At 53.9% G+C, this 20,214-nt stretch overlaps 2 protein-coding genes across 2 annotated transcripts; both read right to left on the bottom strand.

Annotated features, from left to right (window-relative positions):
• Positions 1-1,328: 1,328 nt before the first annotated feature.
• Positions 1,329-6,297, bottom strand: Mamstr (MEF2 activating motif and SAP domain containing transcriptional regulator). Its single transcript, XM_029542522.1, has 9 exons — positions 6,239-6,297; positions 5,255-5,293; positions 4,619-4,758; positions 4,141-4,325; positions 3,722-3,809; positions 3,381-3,575; positions 2,648-2,869; positions 2,502-2,556; positions 1,329-2,369 (listed from the first exon to the last, which is right to left on the bottom strand). Exons 1-9 carry the CDS (start codon positions 6,294-6,296, stop codon positions 2,086-2,088), a joined length of 1,266 nt encoding a protein of 421 aa, XP_029398382.1. The 5' UTR covers position 6,297; the 3' UTR covers positions 1,329-2,085.
• Positions 6,298-7,946: 1,649 nt separating this feature from the next.
• On the bottom strand, positions 7,947-19,963 carry Rasip1 (Ras interacting protein 1). The gene is made up of 12 exons (XM_021195589.2): positions 19,880-19,963; positions 19,566-19,706; positions 18,373-19,037; positions 16,991-17,346; positions 14,542-15,195; positions 12,259-12,296; positions 11,941-12,092; positions 11,728-11,843; positions 10,511-10,754; positions 10,201-10,373; positions 9,073-9,220; positions 7,947-8,345 (listed from the first exon to the last, which is right to left on the bottom strand). Exons 2-12 carry the CDS (start codon positions 19,700-19,702, stop codon positions 8,146-8,148), a joined length of 2,883 nt encoding a protein of 960 aa, XP_021051248.1. The 5' UTR covers positions 19,703-19,706; positions 19,880-19,963; the 3' UTR covers positions 7,947-8,145.
• Between the last annotated feature and the right edge of the window lie 251 nt (positions 19,964-20,214).

Genomic DNA, 20,214 nt, shown 5'->3' with positions numbered 1-20,214 from the left:
ACTGACCTTCATCAACCTCCCGCGAGCCAGCTTCTTCCACTTTGAGGCCTTCAGCTGCTCTCTTTCCTCTCCAGCATGCTACCTTCCAGAAAGTTCTCTACCAGCACCCCCTAACCCTGGAGGCTCAGCTATTTCTCTGAGCTCTCTTTCCACTCCCCAGGGCTTCTGTCTCTTTCAGAAACCCTGATCTGTCATAGTTCCATGACCCCACGTGTCACAGCTACAGAAATGTCAGTCTGCGCTTGGATTGTGATCTGACCTTTACCAAAGTAGAAACTCAGGCTCTAGTTTTTCTTTAACTCTGAGGGCCCAGGTTAGGCACTGAGGCATCTGACTGACAACCCACATATGTACCTCTGTCCCTTCAACACTGGTCCCATCTTTTCCAATACCCTGACCTCAGCAGAAAAGGAAAATTAGACAAAATGTACTGCCAGGCTCAAAGGCATAGGAGATTGCCCATGTCTGGAGGTCTCACGTGTTCAGCCCCAGCTCCCCCCAAGTCCCCTGTCTCTTTCTTGTTTGTGACACAGGGTCTCACGTAACTCAGGCTGGTCTTGAACTTTCTATATAGTTGAAATTGATCTTGGGCTTCTGATTCTCCTGCCTCAGCTCTTCACGCCTATTGCCCTAAGTGCTAGGATTACAGGTGTGAGCTATACTTTCACACTTCAGAGTCCTGGCTACCACACAAGAAGTTCAGTGAGCCTAGCAGAGAGATCTTGTGGAGAACAAGAAAGGTCCAGACATCCAGTGATGCCGCTGGGGTCAGCCTTCTCCCCATCTCCATCACTGTTCCATCACACCTGGATGAGCCATACTGGATACGCTTAGCCATCTGGGCCTAGGGATGAGTATATCTCCACCACGCCCCCACCCCCACCATCTCATGGGCCTGAATAACTGCCCTGCAGAGTCCAGTAAACCATAGCCACTTATGGTTATGCTTTGAATACATATTGTCCTACACTGGCTCATGTGCAGCTGGTGGGTGCTACCGGGGGAGGTCTGGAAACTTCAGGACTAGCAGGCCATTGGTAGATAGGTCTTAGGGGTTTCACATCCTAGCTCCTATTTCTCTTCCTCTCACCTACCCTTGCTTCCCGTCCCTCCTGAGGTGAACAATCTGCTCCATATATTTGGCCACCATGGTGTCATCTCCCCCGCCCCTGAGTCACATTGGGCCAAGCAGGTTCTGAAAACCTGGGCAAATTAAGTCCCTCTCCCTACCCACTCTCTCTGGAGTTTGTTGGTCACAGTTATGTGACAGTAACTGATGCAGCTCTGTTCTGTGGGTTTGTTAATAAATGCAACGTGAATGCAGCTGTCCAGCCTCATGAGCCTGAGGCCACAGGAGATCCACAGTTTAATTCATCAGACAGACATCCTTCCAGCAGCAGGTGGAGGCGGAGGCTCACCTGAGAAGCATTCTATCTCCTCTCCCCTTTTATCTCTCTTCCCACCTCATGGCTCCTGGAAGCTCTTCAATAAACCATGAGAACTGGGTATAATGGCTCACGTCTCTGTAATCTCAGCACCCAGGAGGATTGTCACAAGTTTGAGGCAGGCTTGGCACTACATAGCAACACTTGCTCTCAAAAACAAAAGAAAAGAAAACAAACAACAACAACAACAAAAAAACCCAAGGAAGCTAGATATAATCACAACACTGAGGTGGGGGTGGGCTCATAAGTTCAAGGTCATGGGGAGTTTGTAGTCACCTCCCACTAGTAGCTTCTGGTCCTCTCACCTCTATCTAGAACTTGGGGTGCGGTCCTTCTACTCTCACCTGGTCCTTTCCTGAACTCAAACAGCACAAAGTTCCAGATCCCCAGATGACAGGCAGCCACACAACCTGCAGGTCTCTGAAGGAGGCAGCAAGCTTGTTTGCACTGGCCAGTAGCAAATGAACCCCCAACCCCAACCACTGGACCAGGGAGGGGTCATACGGAGGCCCGGTAGGCAGGTCCAGACACACAAGAGATCAGCAGCGGTGAGTCAGGAGGGGACGAGGACATCTTGAGCCCTCTGTAGTTGGAGGGTCCCTGTGGGTGCAGATGACCTCTCCTTAGACCCAAGGGTCTGTCACCAAGGATCTGGCAGCAGTTCCCAGAGCCGACTGCCACTGGGGTCAGATAGGTCCGCAGAGAAGATGCTGGGGCCTGGAGGCCCAGAGCCCAATGGTGGACCCCCACTCAAGGCCTCCAGCCAGTCCAAGGAATCGGTGAGGGCCCTTGGAGAAGGGGACAAGGAGCTTGTGGGGGACGGTAGTGAAGAAGAGAAGACGGAAGAGAAGCCTTCCGAGTCCGGGGAGGGAGACAGCAGGTCAAATGAGCCAGGGAAGTCCAAGGGCACCGGAGGCAGCAGGTCTGCAGGAGGAGGGTGAGCTTTAGGGGGATGGGTTCTGCTCACTGCGCTGTTTCCAACCCACTTCTCCCTCGACGAGACCCAGGAGTTCCCAAGTTCACTTCCTCCCCTAAATGAAGGAGCTAATCTCCTACCATCTGGCTCCACTTGGTCTTCCAGGATGTCATCGATGTCGCGATTTGGAAGCAGCTGTGGATGAGCACACACCACGTGACCCTAGATCCCGCTTAGGTCTACCGCCCAGTCCCCAAGCACTCCCCAGCCCCGCATCCCTTTCCACCTGCGCTCTACGGATCGCTTCCTGCAGCTCCTCCTCCAGAGTCAGGCTAGCTGGAGAAGGTGTCGGGAAGGGAGCTGGAGCTGGAACTGGAGCTGGAGTCGGAGTTGGAGCCAAAGCTGGAGAGGGAGCGGGAGCAGGAACGGGAGCGGGCACAGGAGCTGCTCCCAGGGGATCCGTAGCTCCGGAAAACTTCAGCCTACGATTTGTCGCGCTTGTCTTCACCTAGAACCAGGAAAGGTGGGAGTTCAATATGCCAGGCAGACCAAGCGAAGCTCTGCTCCCTGGCCCTGACCCGCCCCTTCCTTGGCTTTACCCAATTCTTTCAAAACAAAACAAAACACTTTATTTACTGTGTGTGTTCGCGCGCGCGCGCGTGTACTATGTATGTGCGTGTACACATCAGAGGGTAACTTTCAGAGTCATCTTATCTTGTGGATGTACCTCAAGTAGGCTTACAGCGCTCTTGCTACCTAAATATTACAGGCCCCGCCCCTATCCTTTCATTGATTTTTCTCCCTTAAACCACACCCTCCCTGTATTCTCAACTACATCCTAAGACCAACCAATGATTGGCCATACCCCCAAGCTTTAGGGGCCTCTCTTGTTGAGACCCGCCCCTTAGGTGCAAAACAGACCTCCTTTCCAACATTTCATTGGCTAATTTTCCAAAGTCTCGCCCTACTTCTCTTTCTCTTCTCTTTATTGGTCCATGTGTACACAGCCCCCCCCTCACCGAGCCGGGTAGCCGGGTAGTTCCCAGCGCCTTGGGCTTGAGGCGCGGCCAGGGAGCAGCGGCCTCTTTGTCCTCGCGCCGAGGCTTCGGCCGTTCTCTGGGCGGGGTGCCACCACGCATGCGCTCCAGGAGCATCGCTTTGGTCCCGGACACCGGGAGTCCCCGCAGGCGCAGCTGCTGTCTAAGCTCTGAGACCTGGGTAGGGGGTAGGGAGAGGAGGTGCTGAGCGAAGTCTGGGGAGGGATGAGTAGGAAATCCAGACCGACTTTCCTGGGGCAAGTACGGGGTCTGGTGCCAGCCCTGAAGAGGGCCAGCCCTGGGACACTGCACACTAAACTCACCGTCAGCTCTTCCAGTTTAAGGGTCTGAAGTTCCAGCTTGTGTGAAGGGGGCGAGGGACTGGAGACTCTAGGTGAGGAAGGCTTCATCCTAGCGACAGGCATGAGGGGACGGGGGTAGAGGACAGAGGGAGAAAGGTATTTAGGGACCTTAAAACGGGCCTCGGAGAAGGCAGGAAAATGAGGAATTCCGGACCTCCCGTGGAGCAAACACGGGGATGATTGTGTGTGTGTGTGTGTGTGTGTGTGTGTGTGTGTAAGATAGGAAACGAGTGTCTCCGCAGATCACGGGGAGCATGCGCGGCCGGGGTTCTGAGGGAGGAGGTTCCAGGGCAAGCGCCTTTCCTTTGCACTTAAGGTTTGAGGGAGGAGGATGGGGCTTGAGTTTCTGGTTCCCTGGAGAATGAAAATGACAGTCCTACCGAGGATGTGGTCTCTGTGAATTTTTCTTTTCCCAAAGAGGTGGTTCCGGGGGACCCAGGGTTGGCCTCTCCACGTGCAGATCTGCCCTGGACCCTTGTCTCTGTTCTGGAGGCATGTACAGGTGATATGTCAAGTTCCCCCTGACCTTGGGCTCCTTCCAATGTTGGGAGTTCTTGGGCGATTCCTGAAAGAGGATTAAGGCCAGGTTTCGTGGTTTGGTGGCTCACCACACCTGTCATCCTAGCTCCAGAGAGCCTGGGGTAGGATGGGGAGTTCAAAGACAGCCTTGGCACATATAGTGAGTTTGTCTCAACAAACAAAGAAAAAAAAAAAAAAAAGCCAGGATGACGCTTCAGCGTAGTCACCACCTTCCTGGCCTATAGGCTGTGTAGTGTCAGCTTCGAGACACCACAAAGGCATGGCATTGCCTAGGAGAACTACACTGTCTTGGGCGATTGTCTTCCTGTCTAAACTTACCTTCTTCGGAGCCCTCCAAGGACAGTATGCTGGCTCAGGGGACAAGACGCCAGGGCTGACAAGGAAAGAGGCAGGAACAGGGGACAAAGCTGGAGCCAGAGCCGGGCCTGAGGCCGAGATCCATGGATCTGAATCAGAGGCTGAAGAAATAGAGGAGGCTCCTGAAGAGGCCAGCTGGCTAGCTAGGGTGGAGAGATGCCAGGGGGACCGGAGGACTGGCCTAGTCCAGGAAGCATCGCCCAAGCTGTCCTGCTGGGTTCCCGGCTACCCGGACTTTCACGGTTTCGAGAAAGGAAGAGCATTTGGTACTTAGTCCGCCCAGGCTCTGTTTGTTTAGGATCAGAGATATCTAGCTTATCCCTGGGACGGGACCGGGGATGTCTGTATCCCCTCACTCCAGGGACATGGACAAGTCCAAAGGCTATATTCAGACACTGAGTGTGGAAGTCAGGCTCGAATACCTGACTCCGCCCAGGAAACGTTAGGGTATCTGGGGTGGGATAGCTGAGCAATAAGAAACAGAGCCTGATGGGTGGGGGAAATGACAGGATGGGGTTTCTGCTCTCATGGGGCCGGGCGTGCATGCTCTTTGGGGACTGAAGCCAGGATCCCTTCCCTTTGAGGGCCCACACTTACTGCAGTCTTGATTCCGTCTGTGGATCCGAAGCTGCAGGACTAAGGAAGGAAAAGGGAGGTGGGACAGGGAAGGCGGGAAGGGAGTGTCCAAAGCCTGACTTGGCTGGTGGGTGGGAGCTGCAGTTGTTGGCGGGACATGCACGTGCCCAACCCAGCCCCTTTACGCTCTCCGGGCCGGGCGGGTGGGCAGCCAGCCTGCTCCCTCTCCCTTCCCAGGGCCTCTTGCCTGCTCCTGCCAGCTAAGCATCTTGGGCCAGAGCCATTCCTGAGACTGTAAGCTAGCCCGCCTCAGCTGAGAGGCAGCTATGCTCCCAGCTCCACCTGCCACTTCAGGAGTCTGTGACCACCCTGGCTGGCACAGTCGCCATCTTGCCAACCTGACTCATCAACCCCTCACTTCCTTTTATCCACGTGCCCCTTTACTCCTGGCATCTCCCCGCAGCCAGCATCCTGCAAACCGAACCCTGGAGTTCAAATCTCTGGACTCTAGTTTGCACATACGTCTTTTCATCACTTCCCACCCTAACTTACTCTTGCTGGCATGCACCCACAGGAATGCCACTCACATGTTCAAGAATTGACCCTCAGTTTGGGGGCAAAGATTTTCCAGTGCACATTTCTGCTCCTCTCTGAGTGTTCAGAACTCATTGCATTGGCAACAAATCCTGGCTAATGACATTTTCAAGGCTTGATAGCTCTTGGTCCCCCCCCCCACCACCACCACACACACATGCACCTCAGGTCCCATTTTGCTCCTCTGCTTTGCCTACAGGTCACTTTAAGTCCTTTGCAACATATGCACTCTTGGGTGTCCCCACCTATGCCCTTAGCAAGCCATGTGCACATTTATCTACTACTTCACAAGTGACATTGTGTGTGAACACCACCGGTCGATTCATGCCTGCCAGAGCATCGTGTTACTGGGACCCTGGGCCCTGGCTCCAGGACCCCTCCCCATATGCATAGGGACAAGCAACCTCTCACCAGAGCGGAACTTGGAACGGATGATTTGGGAGCGCTGGGACGAGGCTGCCAGCGTCATTGCCAAGGCTGGGGTGGAGACCTGGACAGAGGAAGCCAGAGCCGCCAGAGCACGGCGACGGCGACGGGGTCAAAGTGGATGACGGGAGGCTGTCATTGGGGGGGAAATGGGGAGACAGCGTGAAAGGTTAAAGACAAAAGTACTGGGCCGGATCAGCTCTTTTGGGGGACGACTGGTCTCTGGGCCCCTGGAGCTGAGAAAGGAGGGCTGGTCCTGAACCCCCGGGTGTGAGGCCTGGAGCCCTAGGACTGGAGAAAGGCGGCGGCCTGGAGTTCTGGCTGGAGAGAGAAGTACTTGGGCATGGACTGCTGTGTCTGAAGAAGGCTTTGGGCCTGGAGTTCTGAGTCGGAAGCAAGAGGGATGGGTCTCAATCCCTGGACCTTGGCGTCATGGGCTCCTGCATCTAAGAGGGAGAGCATTGGAATATGGAGTTCTGGGCCTTTGAAAGTGCAGGAAGCAGTCGTCTGGAGTTTGGACTCTGAAGGAGAAGGAGATTAAGGACGCGAACTGCATGCTGTTAGGGACTAGAGTCGAAGATTCTGGGACAGACACGAATCAAAGAATATGACAGGTGTCTGGGAAACATAGGGGTCCCTGAAACAGAACGGGTTGAGTGTCATGCACGGGGCTCTGTGGGAAAGATATTGGGACCAAAAGGGGAAACCAGAACGGAGAATGAAGGGTAAAAATAAAAAAAAAAAAAAGATCCCCGTATCTACCCCAGGGGCTTCTCACCAGGTAGGCTCCGCTCAGCTACTCAGCTGTGCCTCGAAGCGGGTGGAGTCTCCCGAACAAGGCTGGAGACCTTAGGCTCCACCCCCACAAGCCTAGGGCCGCCCTCGACTCCCCTTTCTAGGGCGAGTGGGAGCCAAGAGAGCGAGCCTTGGACCAGAAACCCTGCTAGGACCCAGAAAAGGGGCGGGGCACACACGCCGCGAGGACCGGCCAGGCTCACTTCGAGGGTTCCCTTACTATCTCCTCCCCCCGAGTCCCGAGCTGTGGGTTGGGTGGAGCGGTCACTGGCGACAGACAGGAGCAGGTGCAGAGAGAGGGACCCGGGTGAGCAACAGCGACAGGTGGTCGTGTTCAGACCCTGCCAGCAGGTGCCACCTGTTGGTTCTTTTTTCCTGACACAGCAGTAGGAGTCAAGTTCAGAGGAGGGGAAAGTTCAAACATGAGGCCCAGACCCCTAGTTCTAAAAAGGAAGGGGGCAGAAGTCAGGACTCTAGGTCTGAGGGTGGCGGGTTGAGTCTTAGGCCTCTGGTATGGGGGAGGAGAGCTGGGGTTTGCATTCTTGGATCTGATGGAATAGGATTAGCACCGAGAGGTGCTGGGTGTGCACAGTAGGCAGACAGCATCGGAAGGACTGGGGGAGAAGGCTAGACTTCATGGGTCGGAGGGAGATGGTGGAGACCTGTTTTCACTGGTAGTACACGGGGTCTGATACTCAGAAGAACATGGTCCGGCTGTGTTCCGAGTTGTGTGGCAGTGCTCAGTGCTCCAGGGTCACATTTCATGCTAGAGGGCAAGCTGAGGCCATGGCTAGAAATATCTCCCCAAACTCGGCAGACGCCCAAGGTTCCAAGCACAGTCCCTGGCACCTTAAAAAAACAATCTTTGCTAAGGCCCCCCAAGTCTTGACAAGTGAGGTCAATACCACAGATACTTTTATTACTTCTTGGCATTCACATCCCAACCCCAAGTGTCCCATCATCTACCAACCCAACAACTCAAACTCTCAGCGGTCTACGCAGGGAAAACTACAACTCCCAAAATGCTCTACGCCCAGGCGGGCTCCCTTTCAGAAGCGCTGCAGTTCAAGCTGCGCGCGTTCCTTTCTCATTGGTTTTCAAGGTGTCGCAGCCACCGGGGGTCCATGGCGATGATTGGCTGGCAGCTCCTGCTGTTCAAGATCCCAGAGGAGGCGACGGAGCCTGCGCAGTTCTCGGTGCAATGCGTCATCTGTCACGGGGCCTGTGAGGCGCAGGCGTGAGCTGCCCAGGGGCAGGATGAGAGGAGGGTGCGAAGAAAAACTTTCAAAGATATCCCCTGTGAGTACGAGGAAAACCGAATTAAAATCTCAGCATACGTGTGAGGTGGCCTATCCATCACCTTAAGAAAGAAAAACAAAAAACCCAAAAAAACTACAAATCCCAGGATGAAACGTGGTTCCCTGTGTTCCAAAGAATGACGGGAATTTTAGCTAAAACTAGGGGCGGGGGAGGGGAAAGGCCAAGGAGGTGACACAATCCCCGCACTCTGGAGGCAGAGGCAGGTGGATCTCTTTGAGTTCAAGGCCAGCCTGATTTACAGAGTGAGTTACAAGACAGCCAGGACTACAGAGAGAAATCCTGTCTTGAACAGCCAAACGACTAGGGAAAAAAGGACCATTACCAGGAAAATAGGGTCCCAGGTCCCCTGGAACCTTGAGGATGGGCCGGGGAATCTTGGGAGATTTCTGAGGACTGAGAAACCTATTCCTCTGTTAATTGGGTTAGGGCTAGGGATGTGAAGAGAAGAGGCTAGGAGATTAAGTAAAAAACAATGAAATGTTTGAACTCTTCTTAACTTACTGAAGGGGACCACAAAGTAAGAAAGCCCTGCTACTGTTCCAATTGCAGCCAGTCTTTAAACCCTTCAGAGGGGGCATCTGAATGAAAGGGTCCAGATTCTCACTCAGAATCCTGGGTGAGAAAGTGGGAAGGGCTGGGAGCAGGGACCCTTAGGTCTCAAGTAGAGAAGACATCTCCGCGTTCCTTAGCCCAGTTCTGCACACCTGTGTCCACAGCATCCCGCTCTGCAGGTGGTGGGTCCCAGGCTGGCGGGGGTCCACGGCCAGGACCCAACTGGTAGTGGCCGAGGAGATGGTGGAGCTGGGCTGGAGTCAGAGTGGGGTAGTCAGTCCGTAAGCTGCTCCATGAAGCCTAGGGGAAATCTCCAAGTTAGACGTCTGTGGTAACAGCTGGGCCCCATAGGGCAGGCCAGCCATCCCAGTTTCTTAGGAGGTTGAGGCAAGAGGATTCAAAGTACGAGGCCAGGTTGGGGAACGTAGTGAAACTCTTATCTCAAGATGAAAAAGTAAAAAGGGGGCTGGAGATGCAGGTCGGCGGCGGCAGTGTTTGCCTGGCTTGTGCAACTCCCTGGGTTCAATCCCCAATACTGTAATAAGATAGAAATCAGTGAAATGAAGGGTCTGGGATGAAGGCTTAGCAGTTAAGAACAACTGCTACTCTTGCAGAGGACCCAGCTGAGATCTGGTTTGCTTTCCAGCATCTACATGGCCTGTAAGTCCCGTTTCAGAAGAGCTGCCCTCCACTTCTGGCACGTCATGGATATGGTGCACATATATACGTGCAGGCAAAGGTAGAGGCCTAGCGTGCTTGTGACCACCTTTGGTCCCAGCAACTCAGAAGACAGGGCTAGGTGAATCATTTGTGAGCTCAAGGCCAGACTGGTAAATTCCAGGTCAACCAGAGCTACACAGCAAGATCTCAAAAAAAGAAAAAAAAAAATTAAGATTATGTGAGCTACCTGATTCAGTTTTCTCATCCAAAGAAAACTATTGATAATCTACTTTGAATGGAGTGTTTGTTGACATTATCATCACAGTTCCCAGCATGCAACCAACGAATGCTTAACCATCATTTTCCTCCGTCTCAAACCAGAATTCTGACTCAACGCGTCTAAGAAATAGGAAACTATTTCTAGCAAGTTCCAAGTCAGAAGCATTCAGCATCCTTGTTCAGTCACTCTTGACACGGACTTCTGCGGCTGCCAGTGGTCCGTCATAGTGTCTAAGTCATCTCACGGGCTGGAGATGACTCGGGGCCACAGAGAAGCAGAAAACACAGAGCCGGGCTAGAGATTCAACAGTCAACGTCATACAAAGCTGACCAAGAGTCACCTTGAGCAGGGAGGTGCGGGGCACACAGAGCAGGTTCACAGCAATGGAGAGTTTCCGGAAGAACTCCGTGGCAATGTCACCCAGCCCGGCCCCCTGCAGCCAGTCCAACACAAGATCCAAGTTGGTTCTGATTTGCACGGCTCGAGACCATTGATAGAAAGGTCGGCCTTGACCTGTGTAGGAAGAAATGAGAGGCGGTGAACGAAGCTACTTCTCAGACAAAGCCCCCCAACGCTGAAGCCTGAGCCTGGCTTATGTCTGCCTGGATTCGGTCTGGGTAGTTCCTGGCTACTCCCAACACAACCCTCACCTCGTTCCATCAGTGAGTTGAGAAGGGATGCATTGGAGAAGAAGAACAAATAGCCAAACGTCTGGGACACGAGGTCGGGATGCAGCTCACACTGACTGGTCAGTTCTAGAGCTGCCTGGAACACACCCAGGGTAGGCCTGAGCCCAGGCGGCATGGCCTCCAGCTCCGCGCCAGGCCCTGGCAGCTCTGCCCCAGCGGTGAAAGGGTTACTGTCCAGGAGAGCTGGCAGTGTTGAATAAAGAGTCTGGGGAGGAGACAGAGGCAACCACCAGAGAGTGACAGTCAATAAAGACAATGGGGAATTCCATGAAGGGCTTCTGGGAATTGTAGTCCATTCTACACCATTCCCAGGGGGCTCCCTGATCAAGCTCCCATTTCGTTGATGAGTTTCTAGCAGGCATTAGGCTCCCTGGAAGAATCTGTCCTGAGAAATGTTTTTGGGAAAGTATCTTATGTTTGAGAGCATTTCGTGCATTATGTAATCTGTAGTTCTCCCAGAGAGGCAGCTCGTGTAGGACAGGCCTCTGGGCAAAAAAAAAGGACCTTCTTCGGTCAAGGAAACCTTTGAGCAGAATTTCCAAAGGAAATTAAAAGAATGGAGAGTCCAGAAGTAGGAGTTGGGTGGCAGCCAGCCAAGGGAAGTGCAAGCAAGCCAAGGACAGGAAGCGAAGGTGATGACATAGAGAACGTCAGGGTGTAGTTGTCAAGACCAAAGGAGAAGTAAACCCTCAGAGGAAAGGGTTTCACCAGCAGGGCCACTCCCAGGTCATACACATTGTATGTTTTGGGAGAGTCCCTCTTATTTTACAGATAAGAGAATCCAGTAACCACAACCAAAACCCAACCAGCAATAGGAAGGTCAAAGGTGGCAGAGGGGAAACCAAGCCCCACAAGAAAAAAAGAAAAGGGAAGTCAGATGCAGGAAGTGGTATCAGCAAACACATACAAAACGCAACAGTCAACTTCACATGTGTAAACTTTAAAAAAGGAAAGGTGACTGATGCAGAGGCGATCCACTCAGTTGGACAAGACATAGGAGAGCAAAGACAGGAAATGAGCCAGAAAGGAAGTGATGTTGGCTCAAACAGGAAGTAGTGTGATAAGAGCAAGGTGCTAGGGTGAAATGGGAAGTGACTCCAAGGAGGAGGAAGTGACGTCAGAGCAGCACGATGTCAGTTAAGCAGAAAGCAAGAGTCTTTTGGGAAGGGAAGCAGCACCTTGGTGAGGTAGTAGACGGACTGCTGGAAAGTACACATGATGACCTCATCCAGGAGGGCCAAGGCCTCATCACACAATTCCAAGTCATTGCAGAGCTGTGGGTCCGAGGACAGGCCTGGGGGTGAGAGGGGGAACACGGTGGCTGCTAGAGCCTAGGTCTCTAGGCTCAGGGTATGACAGCGGGACAGAGTGGGCCCGGGGCCTCAGCTCACCCTCCTGGTCAGCCTCCTTCTCCATCTCTAGCACTTTCTCCTGAACGAAGCTCAACAGCTCTGTGGTGTTGGCCATCCACAGTATGAGTGGTCGCAGCTCCACAGACACAGCCTCGGGGGTCAGAGGCACCTCGGGAACGCCCTCTGGGTGGCTAAGGGAAGAAGAGGAGGGACCCTCAACACAAAGACCAGACTTCAAGGTCTGAGTTTTCCCCCACCCAGGAAGTCCCAGAACGTGCACTAAAGTCCGTGGGAGAGCTGAGCTCCCCTCCCAACCCTGTGATTTCCCCAGGTCTGTATACCCCAGCTTTCTCTTACTTCTCTGGCTGGCGGTCTCCAATTTCTTTAATTTTTTCCTGTAGAACAGTAAGATAAAAATCAATGTGAGAGGCTGGGTGCAGGGGATCGAGGAGGCTATGCAAGTTAGTTTGCCTAAATGGAACTTTCTTGAGCACAAGCAGGTGTACGCTCATACATGTCTCTGTGTGCGCATGCATGTTGCAGAGCTGGCTCAGTGTTTGCATATGTGTGGGTGCACACGTATGTGGAGGCCTAGTGTTGACGCTGGGGTCTTCCTTGGTGACTCTCCGCTTTACTGAGGTAGAGGCTGTCCCTGTATTTGGAACCTGTTCATTCCAGCTAGCTAGCTAGCCAGTTGGCTCCAGGGAGGGCTGTGGCAACTTCCTCGGTGCTGGGATGACGGGTGGTCACCATTTCTCCCCAGCTTTTACCTGGGTTCTCTGGCTTACAAGACAAGCACTTTACCCCTTGAGTCATCTTCCCAGTTACACACACACATGCATACGGACACACACACACCACACACACACAGGCACACACATACCACACACACATACCACACACAGACACACACACCACACACACGGAGACACACACACGCACACCCCCCCACAGACACATGAGACACACGCACACATCACACACACACCACAGACACACACCACACACACAGACACACGCACACAACACACACACACACACACACACACACCTTTTTGTGGTTAAGACTTCCATTAGCATTGGCTTCCAGTTTAGTGCCTGCCTCCTAGCCTTGTCTCCTCCAATCACAAAACTCTGCCATACACATCCAGCTTCCGGCCGTTTACCTTTGTGGTTTTACGGTTTTTTTGTTTGTTTGGTTGGTTGATTTCTGTTGTTGGTTGTTTGTTTGCTTGTTTTAAAACATAGCTTCTTTCAAAAAAATAAAATTAAAAAATAAAAACAATTAAAAACCATAGCTTCTCTGTGTAGCCTGGCTGTCCTGGAATTCACTCTGTAGACCAGGTTGGCCTCAAACTCCCAGAGATCCACCTGCCTCTGCCTCCTGAGTGCTGGGATTAAAGGTGGTGGGCCACTACCTTTAATGTGTGTGCGTGGTGTGTGTGTGTGTGTGTCTGGTATGTGTGTGTGTGTGTGGTGTGTGTGTGTGTGTCTGTGTGTGGTATGTGTGTGTGTGGTATGTGTGTGTGTGGTATGTATGTGCGTGTGTGTGTGTGTGTGTGTGTGTGTGTGTGCCTTGAGCCTTTTAACTTCTTCTTTTGAGACAGTGTCTAACTGTGTTGCCCAGGCACAGGTCTTAACCTTTCTCTGTATCTCAGCCAGGCCTTGAGCTTGTAATCCTCCTGTCTCAGCCTCGTTTGTAGGTGGTATGACAGGTCTGTACCGCCAGGCATACCATTCCAACCCTACAGTCACAAGTCATCTGTTCACTTCCTTCCCTTCTGCTCAGATGGAGTTTCTTCTTACTACCAAGAAAGTCTGTGACTCCTCTAGGACCTCATTCAACGAGACTGCTCCCCCACCCCCACCCCCCACCCCGCTCTGGATTATTCCTTCCAGTCACTTCTACAGCGTTGACAGATCCTCCCGGAGGGGGGGTGTGGGGGGGGTTGTTAATTTTACTGTTCCAAGTTCCATGTCCAAAGAGCTGGCCAACTCAAGCCCCACAATGGCCCCTCCTAGCTTCTCAAACTTCCGTCCAGCAGCGCCGCCTCCCACATTCCAGAGTGGTTTTCCACAGCTCCAAAGGCAGAGGCGGAAAGATCTCAAGTTCAAGGTCAGCCTGGGCAACTGAGTGAAACCTTTTCTCAAAATAAAAACTAAAAAGAGGGCTGGGATGTGGCTTAGCAGTGCAGTGCCTCCCTAGAATCCCTGGGTGACAGGCCCAGGATAAGGCTCGGCTCAGCACTACAGCACCTGCCCAGAATCCATCAGTGAGGGACTGGGAAGGTGCCTCAGCACTAGAACACCTGCCTGGCAAACGAAGAGATCTGGGTTCCAACCCAAATACTACTAAACACGTCTAAAAATCTAAAAATAGTTACTTCTTGCGGCACAGTGGATGGCCACTGTTCCTGGACCCTATGTGTATATTAGCCCAGCCCATCTCAAAGCATAGTGGGAAAAATAGTTTCTTCTTGCCTGAGGCTTGAACAGGGAGCTAGCTGGTTGAGGTAGAAGAGAGACTGTGGAAAACTTATAGGAGAGGGCAGGAATATGGCAGAAATGACCTGTGACGCAGGTGGGTGATGGAAAAGAGAGGGGGCAACTGGAAGACTTGTAGGACAAGGGGATGCTCACCCAAACGGCCTCTTTGATGAGCCTGGCCAGGCGGCCCAGCAAGCGAGGCAGGTGGCCCAGCTCCAGCTCCCTCGCAGAATGCTGCACACACAGTGCCAGCAGAGTGGCTGGCCCGAGAGGGGGCAGGTCCCCTGCGCCCGAGGCTGCAGCGCGCACGATCTCGCCCAACAGCGCCTCTTCCTCTCGTGGTCTGAACCGCAGCACCGGCTCGCGGCCATCCAGGTAGGCGGCCAGCGCCTCGCCGCGCTCCTGCAGGCCACGACCACACAAACGACAAGAAAAGGCCCAGCCCGGTCCGGGTGGCGCGGCCCCGGGGCGCGCAGGCAGCCAGGATGGCCGAGCGGGCCCAGAACCCCCGGAGCGGGGGTCCTTGTACATGAACAGGAAATGCTCTCCAAGGCCTAACAGGTCTCCGGGATGCAGCTCTGCCTCCCGCAGCAAAAGACAGCCATTGTGTGTGACCGGGGCGCCCCGGGATGGGCGCACCATGGCCGGGGGCTCAGGGCCCGCGCGCACCGTGCAATGTCGAGGCAGGATGTCTGGGGCGTTGAGGAAGGTGTCCACATATGGGGCTGGGGATCCCCCGCGGGAGGACGAGGGCCCACCCCGGCCGAACACGTGCTGCTCTCGTGTCATCACATACACCACGAAGTCCTGGAGTGAAGAAGAAGTTGCTGCTGTGGGGACGGATGCGTCCAAACAGCATCCTTCGCCCACACTAGACTCTTTCACCCCACATCGCCTCCGAATGTTGATAACCTCCAAGATATCTCCGGGATTCTCAACGGGCTCTTTGAGCATCCTTTGCCCATGAATACCCTATTCCAAAACAATTTGTGGTTCCCTCCTATTGGTGTGTGTGTGGGGGAGGTTTATGGGGAAGGGGGTTGCAGCACCATAGCATTCATGTAGAGGTCAAAAGGTAATTTGTGAATCGGTTTTCTCCTTCCACCATGTGGGCTCCGGGGATATAACTCCAGCCTTTAACAGTGGGTGCTTTTACCTGTAGAGGGGTCTCTTAGCCCTAGCCCCACCCGAGAGAGAGAGAGAGAGAGAGAGAGAGAGAGAGAGAGAGAGAGAGAGAGAGAGAGAGAGAATTTCCAAACAATGTTCTCCTGTCAATCGCTTTCTCAACCCTTTTGAATGAACTGTGCAGTTCCCTTAGTGAACTCTTCTGTACAATGCAGCCCCAAGGACAGAGGCTCCCACAGACATCCTACCGCCTTCCCAAAATGCTCTGCACCATCACCTCGGAGCCCCACTCGTCAGTACTCCAGTGTATTTTCCTATCCAGTGACAGTTTGTCTTGGAATCATCCCAAAGCAAGCAATGAATGGATGTCTTTATGGACACATCCCATGGACCACGGGGATCCCATTTTCTCTGCCCAGTGAGCGTGCACTTCCAAGGAGAGCCCCCCTCTACAACAGACTGTCTATAGTCGACTCAGCCATGACTCAGGATGGAGTTCAAAGATTCTCCCTGTCAATTAATTGAAGCTCTCAATATCCCCATCCCAAAGTAGCTATCCAGAGACCTCCACAGAAACAGCAGCTCCTTTAGAAATGTCTATAGATGCTTCAAAGAGGCGCCCCCCTTTTTTTATATGCCCTATTTGAGCCAATGAATGGAAAGATAAACTGCAGAAGACCCTGGTCTAAAAGTGGGCTCTCGCCTCCATCTTTAAAAAATGGATGCACCACCTGACGCCCTTTCTAATGTAAACCTACTGCTCATGTTCTAGTGACACTTGAATACATAGAAACATGGCCGATGGTGCAGCTATGCCGTGCCAGCTACTCGGGACGCTGATGCAGGAGGATCTGCCCAGAGCTCCTGTCTCCACATAAAACGGCTGCAAGAACGGTTCCGAAATCCACTGCCTGTCTAGAGCCCAGCAGTGAGGGTTAGGAGCGTTGCTCTGGGACAGAGCACCTGCTTAGCTGGTGTGAGGGCCTGGGTTCAATCCTCAAAACGACAAACATAAAAATGCATTCAGGTTTCAGTGCCTCCCGGCCTCCATAAACAAGCAGTCAGGTGGTTTCCATGTGAATCTTTATAGATGCATTAGTATTTCCCCCCATCAAGAAAGCCGCTGTTTCCAGAACAAGGATCTAGGTACCAAACAAAGATTTCCCTGACCTAGGACACAGACTTTCCTTCAAGAAGCGGATGTCAGCTAGGAGTGTCCTTTTGACAATGGACTGGCCTTTGACCAACACCATGTTTTCTCCAACTCTGAATGGAAGGAAACATTCACTGTACCCCCGCCACACCACCTCAAATGGGATCTTTGCATCTGCCCTCCACCTCAGCTCCCACCATGCTGCTTCCTATTTGGGAACCCTGTGGAAACTGCCACTATACTAGAGAGGGCCTCAACCCAAGGCATTCTGGGTGTTGTAGTTTCTTCTGATATGGCTCTATGAGTAGGGGAGATAGTGCTAACCTGAGCATCCTGGTAGCCCTGGAGCAGAAGGAAGTAGGGACGGTTGCTGGGTGCCTGAATGAGGCATTGAGTCAACTGATCGAAGTCTCCGGGGTCCGTTGGTACCATCTGAGCATCAGCTGCCCCTGGGGCCATGCTAAGGGCCTGCTGCCTGCGTTCCTGCTGCCTTCGCCTCCGCCCCTGTAGACTCAGCTCAGACACGCTTCTACGCAGGGACAAATTTTCAGATCTCTCCTTGCCCCCGGACCCAGTGGGGGTCCCTGATCCTGATCCTGGACCAGGACTGGCCAGAGCTACCCCGCCAGATGCTGCCCGAGACCTATTCTTCTGGGTCCGCCAAGATGGGGCGTTTGTGCCTGTGGGGAGAAGAGGAACATAGATTATTAACTCTGGACATTGATTTTGCCTGACTCCAACTTGGCACTGTCAGCCGAGAAATTCATTTAGGGAGCAATCACTGTGTGTCAGGGACTGGCCTAGGCATTAACAGTGAGAACTGTCGCTGGGGAGATGCAAACAATTACTTCTTCCTAACAATGTTTTCTAGAAGTTCATAGACACACAGAAAGTTCCCTATTGAACGAAGCTTAACAAATAAACATGTTTTTCCACTAAGCAGGGAACTTCATCTGTCTGTGAACACCAGAGATCAAAAAACGTGTGGCTCAAAATGTGTGCCCAGAAAAGACTTTTTTTCCCTTGAGGGAGTAGAGATGACAATAATTGTCATTCTTTTGAGTAGTTATTGGTGTTTAGCCTGCATGTATGTCTACGGGAAGATGTCAGATCCCCTGGTAGTGGAGTTAAGGACAGTTGTGAGTTGCCATGTGGGTGCTGGGAACTGAACCAGGGTCCTCTGAAAAAGCAAGCCGGCGCTCTTAACCGCTGAACCAACTCTCTAGCTCTCCCTATTCTCTATGAAGTATGTGTTATGCCATTTATATACGTTACTCCACTGACCCTTCACCTAGAACTTCAACCCTGTCTTGGTTAAAATAAAATAAGCTATACCCCAAAGGTAAAGTAATAAAAGATATATCATGTAGGTTACACCCCTTAACCATGCTACTGCTCTCATCAGACCCGGCCTGTAAGTCCCGCCCCAGAGTGGCACCACTAGTTTTGTCCTGCTGACTCCGCTCCCCTCCAATTACACCCCACTCCAGCACATCCAGTCCAGAGTCTCCCCACTCTGTGTGCGGGGACACCAGAACCTCCCAGCGCCCTCCCTCAACACCTCTCACCCACGTCTTTGCCTTTTATCACGCAGGCCCCGCCTCCTATCCCTGTAAGCCACGTCCCCATCACCTCCCGCCCAGGGCCCAGTCATCCTACTGTCCCCTAAGTCCCGCCCCACGTCTCTGTGCCCTTCCCCGGCTGACCGTCTGCATCCGCAGCACCGAAGGCCTCCTGCTCCAGCCGTCGGGCCTCCTCGCGGCCGCGCAGCTCAAAGCGCCGCGCCCAGCCCGGACGCGCGCGCCACAGGTCCTGCACCAGCAGAGGGCGCTCCGCGTCGGCCAACACCCGCAGGTGCTCGGCGCGCCACTCGCCGCCGCCCACGCCGGCCGCGTGCCGGCCCAGAGCGTCGCAAAGCGCGTAGGCGTCCACGCAACCGCTGTCGCCCGCTCCGCGGCCGCCCGTCAACCCGTAGCGCTCCAGCGCCTCCGCCACCAGCTCGCGCGCGGTGGATCGCTCCGTGGCCAGCACGCTCTTGTAGTTGGCGCCCGACGCCAGCCCGGCAGCGAAGATCTTGAGCACTCCCGGGGGCACCGCGGCACGCATGGGCAACGGGGGCTCCGGAGCTACACCCGCCGCCAGTTCAGGCAGCTTCTTCTCGCTGGCCCAGCGCTGCGCGCCCCCGGGCGTGCCAGGACCCCCGGCGCCGCCGGCCCCCGAGCCCCGAAACAGCTGCGAGATGCGCTTGGCTCGGCTGCCCGACGCTCCCCCCGCCGCCTTCACCGCACCTACGCGCCGCAGCTCCACGTGCGGCGGCGGCGGCGGCGGCAGGGGCTCGCTGCTGCGGCTCCCCGTGTCGGAGGACGAGGACCTGAGGAGGAAGAAGTGGGCAGAGAGGACACAGAAGAGGGGATTAGAGACAGAGATACACACAGAGAGAGACAGAGACACAGAGAGACACCCAGAGATAAAGTGCCCCGAAAGAGGGGCCGAAGACACAGAGAAACCGAGAAAGGGGGAGGGACAGAAACTCAAGAGTCAGAGACAAAGAGCCAAAGTAAAGGGACACGGGTGGAGGCAGAAAACCAAGATGGTGGTGTGCGGTGGGAAGAATGGAGATAAGAGAGATAAGTAATATAATTAATAAAGATAAGACTCTTGGTAAGAAATCGGTGAACAGAGAGAGGGGATGTCTACTGTGTTCCATTCCAGTGCCCATCCAGCCGGCCCACTTCTCTCCCTGTGCCTCGACGTCACCGTGTTCCACTGTCAACCCCCCCCCCCCAGCTCGTTTGTCTATTTAGGACAGGAACCACTGCCCACTTTTGTAGGGTCCCTGGCATGACTCAGTGATAAACAGGGACAGATGGCAGGCATACCATAGAAGTTTGCCACTTACTTGACAGAGGCAGCGCTGGGCCAGCGCCGCCCCAGTTTGGCGAGCTGTTTCCTTGGGGAATTGATCCACAGGCCCACTGGAAGATGAAGCTTCCCAAAGCGGGGGCTTCCGCCCTCCTTTCGTTCACCAGATAGCATGGCCCTAAGGGAAGAGGGGAAGGCCCCACGTCCTAAGGCCACAGTCGGGTGGGGTGGGGTGGAGTGGGTAGTTACGGAAGAATCAGTTCTGGTTCCTGAATCCCAGGGAGTTAGAGGGGTAAAGCAATGAGCTCCTAGGTCCCAGGATGGGTGGGGGGTCACTGTCGTGGCTCTTACCCTGCTTCGGGTCCCGTAGCACCCGGAGGCCCTGGTGCCGTTGGCCTCCGTTAAGTCCCAATCCCTCTGTAAAGTGTTTTCCTCTGCCCAAGCTCCCAGCACTGGGTGGGGGACAGGAAAAGGCGAGAGGAAGCTGTGCAGGAAGAGCGGGGAGGGGGCGTCCTGTGAGGAGACCGGGCCTGGGGGAGGAGATGAGGCAGGGCTGGCCCAGGCCTGTGCCTGGATTCTGGGCCCACCACTCACTCATGGGCCACCTGCAAAGGAAGGTCCCATGTTCCAGCTACAACCCCCTCAGATGGGGGCGGGGGGAAGGGAGGCACATCCAGACCTCCTCT

The sequence above is a fragment of the Mus pahari genome, chromosome 1 (assembly GCF_900095145.1).
Source record: "Mus pahari chromosome 1, PAHARI_EIJ_v1.1, whole genome shotgun sequence".
NCBI lineage: Eukaryota > Metazoa > Chordata > Mammalia > Rodentia > Muridae > Mus > Mus pahari.
Note: the sequence above shows the minus strand (reverse complement) of the source record. Positions and strands in the feature narration are given on the sequence as shown.